The sequence below is a fragment of the Bidens hawaiensis genome, unplaced genomic scaffold, assembly GCF_021521415.1.
Source record: "Bidens hawaiensis isolate Kalapana, Puna unplaced genomic scaffold, B.hawaiensis_p1.1 tig00011233_1, whole genome shotgun sequence".
In the NCBI taxonomy this organism is placed as follows: domain Eukaryota; kingdom Viridiplantae; phylum Streptophyta; class Magnoliopsida; order Asterales; family Asteraceae; genus Bidens; species Bidens hawaiensis.
Window position 1 is genome coordinate 245,366 of NW_027491875.1, and position 7,731 is coordinate 253,096.

Here is a 7,731-nt window from a genome sequence, read left to right on the forward strand (position 1 = left end):
ATTTTCGTATAATTTGATGAATTATATAAACTGCCTTCACCTATATAAAAATAAATGGTTCCTGGTTACCTATTTCCAAGACATGCGAACATGCATGCATTTAATAATTAAAACAAACAACAATCAGTCCACCATTGTCATCCATCTTTCCCTTCCCTAGCTACCCTCCACTCCACACATACACTAATGTGTGTGGAACTATGACCACATAACACACAAAAACAAACACTTATGGAGGGTGGGAACCTCATAACTTTCCCTTGTACCAAGCCTTCTTCTTCTTTCCTCCAAATTCCAATTCCTAAAATAAAGCAACTTTTGCTTTTTCTCTCTTTAATTTAATTAATCCCCACCCATTTTCTTTTAAGTTTTCTGGTTTTGCAGAACATGAAGAAACCATTACTTCTTCTTCTTCTTCTGTTAGTCTCAGGCGATTGCCAGGTTTCTCAATCTCTATACATTTATTCAGCTTCCCATCTGTTTTTTATATACGATTTGTAACTGAATTAACCGCCAAACAGACGTTGCAATCATGCTCTGCCGCCACTGATTGTGCACCTGGCCTCTACTGCGGCAATTGCCCTCAACTGGGTATAAATGCATTAGAGGCCAAGCTAATATCCCCACTGCCTTTGTAAGTCTTACTAATTTTATTCACACTGGGTTGATCAAAATACAGTTTTTAACTTTAATCTGGTCACAGATCAATGGGCTGCCATTCAACAAGTACACGTGGCTTGTAACACACAACGCATTTTCAATTTTGGATGCTCCTCTGTTATCAGGTCCTCAGAGGATCACATTTTACAATCAAGAAGACTCTGTCACCAACCAACTAAGAGTACATATATATTTTATCCAATTATAATTTTTGTTATTGTTGAAAATGTGTTTGAAATTTGAATCTGTTTGTGTTGAAGTGGTGTTTAGAATGGTGTTAGAGGATTAATGTTGGATATGTATGACTTTGAGAACGATATCTGGCTTTGTCACTCCTTCCATGGCCAGTGTTACAACATCACCGCCTTCGTAAGCATTTTTTCACCCCTATTTGTAACTTATGTTTGACCACAAAGTCAAAACTGCATGTCAAACTTGTGATTAACAACCTGCTTAATACTTGTATGTTTTGTTTAGCAACCTGCAATTAACACATTGAGGGAAGTGGAGGCGTTCTTAAGTTCAAATCCAAGTGAGATTGTCAAGATTATAATCGAGGATTACGTGCATACGCCTAAAGGGTTGACTAAACTATTCACGGATGCCGGTTTGGACAAGTACTGGTTTCCGGTTTCCAGGATGCCTAAAAAGGGTGAGGACTGGCCAACTGTGACTAATATGGCACAAGATAATCACAGGTTACTGGTCTTCACTTCTGATTCTTCAAAGGAAGCTACTGAAGGTATCGCGTATCAATGGAGATACATGGTGGAAAATGAACGTAAGTTACACGTATTACTTGTCAACCAGTCTTTGTAGAGGTAGAGATGAGAGGTGTGTATAAAACCGAAATAACTGACTCGTGACTGAAAAACTGAAATAATCGAACCTAGTCCAAAAGCGACGGTTTGGTTTTATGTGTTTTCAATAACCGAATTTACGGTTTGGTTAGGGTTTAGTGTGTATCAAAAACCAAACTAAACCTGTTAAAACCTAAAAAACAAGTTTTGTTATTAGATTTATGGATTATAATTTTTATATTTGAATGTTAACTAATTTAAAAAAAAAGACAAAATTACAAATTTTGTCCTTTAAAAAAAAGCCAAATTACGGTTCGTATCCTTTTTTTAGTTTCTTTGCAGGCGGTGTACTTTAAATATATTTTTCTACACGTTATGTCCTTTACGCTAACTGGGTTAGAAAAACTCAGTTAAATACTCTCACGTGAGGCGCATGTGAGGGCATTTTTGTCTTTTCGTCTATACATAATAAAAAAATATAAAACTCTTTCTCTCTCTTCTATCAAACTCTACTCTCTCTCTCCCTACTTCTCTTTCTCTCTTAATCACCCACCACCACCATCAACTCACCACCACCAGCCACCCCACACCTGCCCCCATTCAACCTCCGGCAACCACTATCGGCGAGCAGGAGATCTTGATTTTCCGGCGAGCTCCAGATCTTGATTCCGGTAGTGGATCTGATTCTTAATAGATCTGGGGCAATCAAGCGAGCAACTGCAGACCTTGATGCAAGTCGGTCAAATCTCCGGCAGCTTGAGCTTTAACGGGTTGATTACCAAGGAAGATGAAGAGATGTCTAGGTCTGCTTTGTCTACTTTCAAGGCGAAAGAAGAAGAGATTGAGAAGAAGAAATTGGAGGTTAGGGAACGGGTTCAAGCTCAACTGGGTCGAATTGAAGTAGGAAACAAGGCGATTGGCTACGATTCGTGAGGTTTGGTTTCTGGGTTTTACGTTAATTTGATTAATTTTTGTGGGTTTTTGAATTAGGGTTTTTTGGGGTGGAATTTGGGGGGTTTTTTTGTGTGGGTGTGGGTTTTTTTTGTTTAAAAAATTGAAATTAAAAACACCCTTGAAGGATTCAGTGGTTACAGTCTTCAATTTTGACTTCTTAGGAAAAATGTAAATCTGGGTTTTTTGAATGAAGGATTCAATGGTTACACCCTTGAAATTTGAATCTTTTTTGGGAATAATGTAAATCTGGGTTTTTTTAGTTTTGGGTTTTTCTATTTTGGGATTTTTTTTAATCAATTATTGGTTTTAAGCTCCAGATCTGATTCTTTAAGCTCGAAGTTCTTGATTTTCCGGCGAGCTCTAGATCTTGATTCCGGTAGTGGTTGCCGGAGGTTGGATGGGGGCAGGTGTGGGGGTGGTTGGTGGTGGTGAGTTGGTGGTGGTGGTGGGTGATTAAGAAAGAAAGAGAAGCAGGGAGAGAGAGAGAGTAGAGTTTGATAGAAGAGAGAGAAATAGTTTTATATTTTTTTATTATGTATAGACGAAAAGACAAAAATGCCCTCACATGCGCCTCACGTGAGGGTATTTAACTTAGTTTTTCTAACCCAGTTAGCGTAAAGGACATAACGTGTTATAAAAAAAATGTTTAAAGTACACCGTCTGCAAAGAAACTAAAAAAATGACACGAACCGTAATTTGGCTTTTTTTAAAGGACAAAATTTGTAATTCTGTCAAAAAAAAATAACTGTGTAACCAAAAATTTTAGGCTCAAATGTTTAATAACCATTTACCCACTAATTAACAAACATGTTTAGGCGCCCAAATTCAATATGTTGGGCCGATGGTTTTCAAAAACCTATATTTCGGTTATTGGTACAGTTTTGGCCATTAAACCAACCTATGCAGACCCCTAGTAGCAATTATTGTGTATATTATTTGTGTTTTGTCAGTCATAAAAAACTTAAATGTAACCGCCTGTCAGCTGGGGACCCGGGAGTAAAACAAGGCTCTTGCCCGAATCGAAAAGAATCAAAACCGCTTACTTCAAAAGCCGCATCTCTTTTCCTTCAAAACTACTTCCCAACAATGCCGGTACAGGCCGAAGCTTGCAAGGAAAATTCAGCTCCGTTGATGAATATGGTTGCCACGTGTTACAAGTCAGCTGGGAATACCATGCCCAACTTCTTAGCTGTCAACTTCTACATGGTATTCACACTTATAAAATCCAGGGGTAAAATAGTAAATTATTGTCTTAGCATAATATTCTTAACTTGGTGAAATTTGTAGAGGAGTGATGGAGGAGGAGTTTTTGATGCTTTGGATAGAATGAATGGTCATACGTTATGCGGGTGTGTTTCGGTTACTGCGTGTCAGGTTCGTTATTAGTGTGTTGACTTTTGTTGACTTTGAGTTAGTTACATTTATATTTTCCTAACATGTGTTGACTTGATTGACTTTGGACTTTTTGCAGGCTGGGGCACCTTTTGGAGTATGCAGAAACAATGAGATCCGTAATTCCACGTCACCAACAGGTCCTTCTGGGAGTTTCTCGGGAAACGTGCAACTGGCAGCTTCTGCTTCGCGAATAAATCTTTCAAGTCTCGTGGTCGTTTACGGATTTTATTTTTATTTACATTGTTGGTATTTTATTTGAAATAGATGTATATTTGGAGTAAGTATACTTCATGGCTACTTTACATGATTAAAGGTCAGGCATTCAGTTGAATTAAAGAATATGACCCGCTACAGTTTCAGGTATGTTTTGTATTATCATATATATCTTCATGGCATTATAGATTATATACTAAGATGCATTTTAATGATCCCCAGGTTTTTTGGTCAAAAAAGCAGAAGAAATCAGGATGTTGCATTTAGGAGGTGGCCTAGTTATCTTGTATCCCCCCTTTCTTGCTCTAAAGTTTGTAGAATTTGGTGATCTATATATTTGATTAGAGATGATACTTATAGTTTAGGCCACAGAAAACTGGTGATATTTTAGATCGGAAAGCTGGGCGTTCAAACGGGTTCTAGTGACGGATCTGAACGGATTTGGGTAGATACGAGTTTCAACCAAAATGAGTTCATGTCAAAACGGATCATTTTAAATAAGTATCAATTTGCTTCCGGTCAAAACGAGTTGTAGGCAAAATGAAGCCAGGCTAAAATGAGCCAGTTTAGGAAGAAAAAAAAAGGCATAAAAATAGGTTCACCCGCCATAATTTTTGCGGTGGCTAGTAGCGACCGTGGAGGTATTGGTGGTGTAAGCGTCATTGTGGTTGTGGTGGTTTCATGCGGTAATGCCATCGGTGACATCTGGTGGAGACAAACACTAGTCGTGACTCGTGAGGGATCCTAACCCCTTTTTAAGTTAACATGTTTAATATACCTGCTGTATCGACTTGTTGATTAATTTTAATAGACCTAAATTGAGTAATAACGTGAACTGACCCAAATGAACTCATTTGCGAATTATTTTTTCTACCCAAATCAACCATTTCTTTGAGAAATGGACAATGTTTTCTAAATTGAACCAGACATCCAACCAACGGTTTTACTGGTCCATTAGTCGGATCGGTTGGACTGGATGTATAAACCTGATGTCGTAATAACTAATTTAGTAAATTTAAATGATTTTATTCAACTGTTCCTGAGTTCAATCCCATGGAAACCAATTTTAGAACCTTCCAACTCCAACAATATCCAAATTTCTTGTTCAGATAAAAACCGTCAGGCTGTTAGACGAGCAGTTTAAGTGACAAAGACGAGCGGTTTAAGTGACAAAAACATACTCGTCCTGTTATTAGACAAACGGTTTTAAGTGACAAAACCGGAGCGGTAACACCATCGGTTCACGCTTCGTACGATCTGGTTTTAAAAACACTGGAATGGGTCCAGATTGCCACCCAGAGTTCTGGTTCACTTTTGACACCTATCATAATTGATCCACTGACCCATATCATAACTGCAAACTTACACAAATCATTGCACTATATTTTCAATTCCATTCAAAACTTTGAAGATAAATCCAAGCAATAACAGTACAATGATCTATGATTCAATGATTTTTAATGATGGAAATTAAGTTCTAAACAAAAGCAAGTAGCTAACAATCTACTCACCATCAAGAACACTACAAGATGGTATTTTAAGTCGTGTTATGTTTTAGCACGCTTCAACTGTGTCATCCAATCAATGCATTCCTCAACAGATCCAGACGGATAAGCAAGCTGCCATTGTATCAACTTCCGTTGCCATTCGCTAACAACCGGACCTCCTTTTTCAAGCTCCAAAACCCTCATTATTTCCTTCCCATTAGTCAAAGGTTTCATTTCCCACACTTTATCCAACCCTAATTTCAAAATCTCTTCCTCAACCACTCTAAACACTTGTTTTCTTTTCTCCAAATCCCGTTCAATAACCTCGCCAGAAGAACCATTGTTATACAAAAGAGTGGAAAGCATCAAAGCAGCCCTCCATAAATCTTTAATTTCCCTAACCACCAAACCTAACAAGATTCTTAATTTCAATGACACATCAACATCTATAACCTCGGTTTCCCAACCGATTTCACCAGTTTGCGTATCGTCACTAGATAACATAAACGGAATCAAAGACGAGATCTTTTCAGCCACCACATGCAACCTCATAACATCATCAGCATCACTTGCTTTCAACTTAAGAGAATTTCTTATAATATAGTTCACTATGGGTACGATTTTCTTTTTATTATCCAAGTAAACAGTTTTCCTAAATGGTAGAAACAACGACGCATACAAATATAACCTCCTTTGTTCATCGTTAAAGATTTCACTACATCTTGTTTCATGCATAAGTCTCCATGCTAAATCCATAGAACCAACACATACACGATCGTGTTCGTTTGAGATAAACGGGTTAGAATTTTCAGGTGGTGTAAACACGACCCAAAATAACCCTAACTTGGTTATGTAAGCCATTGCTTTGGCCGGTTGGTTCCCACCTACCATAAGATCAACCTCGTGACCCACACGTTCTCTACTAATCTTATCACAAATAGCAGATTTCACATCATTGTCTGCAGCTGCAAGTTTCAACTCTTCCACCATTTCAAACTCAAACCGAGCAGTAAACCGAATGGATCTAAGGACTCTCAACGGGTCATCCAAAAACGTCTCTTTTGGTGGTAACGGTGTCACGATTTTACCAGATTTCAAATCATCCAACCCTCTACCAGTCAAATCTTCAACCGAGCACGTATTGATGTTATAAAACAAGGAGTTAATCGTCAAATCCCTTCTATAAGCATCTTGTTCCGCGGTTCCAAATTGCATTGTCGGAATCCTACTGTTTTCACAGTAATCTTCAGATCTCAAGTTCACAAAATCAATCCAAACATCAAACAAACGCATCCTTGCGGTTTCCAAATGCTTAGACTGATCCGGGTTATTTTGAATAACACCAATCCCTTGCGTTTGTTCACCTTTAGACACTAAAAACTCATTCACCTTTTCACAAAACTCCCGTCCCAACATATTATCAATAGCGATATCAATATCATAACATTCCTTCCCTAACAGCTTGTCACGAACCCAGCCGCCAGCAACACGAAGCTTGGTTTCAAGATTGAAGTGGCAAAGAACGTGGCGAAGATGATCAAATATCTGCTTTTCTTTATCGGTTAAATCAATGTTTTCCTTAACCATAACTGGTTGACGTGATGCTGATGATAAAGTTGGTCCGTTTGTGTTTGGCATTGTTCTGCAACACAGATACAAGATCTGAGTTCTTCTCGGGTTCTTTAATTTGACGGTGGTTTTAAGCGCGGGAACAAGGGGCTTTCGTGTAAGGGTTGCTGTAAAAGAAGATCCATAAAACCATCCTAGATGTGTTATTTTCTCACTAATCATACCTATGAAAGTAAAATAAATATACATTTATCAAACTAAAAGTTTACACGCTTTGTAGTCAGTAAACATCATATAGCGGGTAACTATAGCGACCGCTATTGACAAGTATGATATAATTACTTGTTGCAATTTAATGTTCAAACAAATATACTAGTAGTTCAAAATAAATAAATAAAACTTATTATACTACTGATCTGTACAAGTAACAGCGATGATGTTACCGGAAGGAAAATATTATAATATAATTGTCTACAGAGGCTGAATAAACTACGAAATGAAACCTAGCTTTAGGGTTTAAACAAATTATGGTTGCTGGTATTGAGGTATAATTAATTATGTAAATTCAACAAGAAAGAAGATATTATTGTAGAATAAAGCCCTAATTGTGCGATAATACGTAGCTAGACAATCGAAACGAATATCTACGAGTA

General features: G+C 37.7%; 2 protein-coding genes across 3 annotated transcripts; one reads left to right on the forward strand and one right to left on the reverse strand.

Annotated features, from left to right (window-relative positions):
• Nucleotides 1–525: 525 nt before the first annotated feature.
• On the forward strand, nucleotides 526–4,718 carry LOC143537601 (PI-PLC X domain-containing protein At5g67130-like). Of its 2 annotated transcripts, none has more exons than XM_077031336.1 (7): nucleotides 526–634; nucleotides 704–1,029; nucleotides 1,138–1,441; nucleotides 3,397–3,620; nucleotides 3,702–3,788; nucleotides 3,886–4,169; nucleotides 4,245–4,718. In XM_077031336.1, exons 2-6 carry the CDS (start codon nucleotides 949–951, stop codon nucleotides 4,066–4,068), a joined length of 879 nt encoding a protein of 292 aa, XP_076887451.1. In that variant the 5' UTR covers nucleotides 526–634; nucleotides 704–948; the 3' UTR covers nucleotides 4,069–4,169; nucleotides 4,245–4,718. The 2 variants fall into 2 exon arrangements, with proteins under 2 accessions (XP_076887451.1, XP_076887452.1); XM_077031337.1 differs by lacking the exon at nucleotides 526–634 and having other exon boundaries at nucleotides 694–841; nucleotides 931–1,029.
• A 452-nt stretch (nucleotides 4,719–5,170) lies between these two features.
• Nucleotides 5,171–7,302, reverse strand: LOC143537602 (tRNA nucleotidyltransferase cca2-like). The gene has a single exon (XM_077031338.1). The coding sequence runs from the start codon at nucleotides 7,298–7,300 to the stop codon at nucleotides 5,570–5,572; it is 1,731 nt and encodes a 576-aa protein (XP_076887453.1). The 5' UTR covers nucleotides 7,301–7,302; the 3' UTR covers nucleotides 5,171–5,569.
• Between the last annotated feature and the right edge of the window lie 429 nt (nucleotides 7,303–7,731).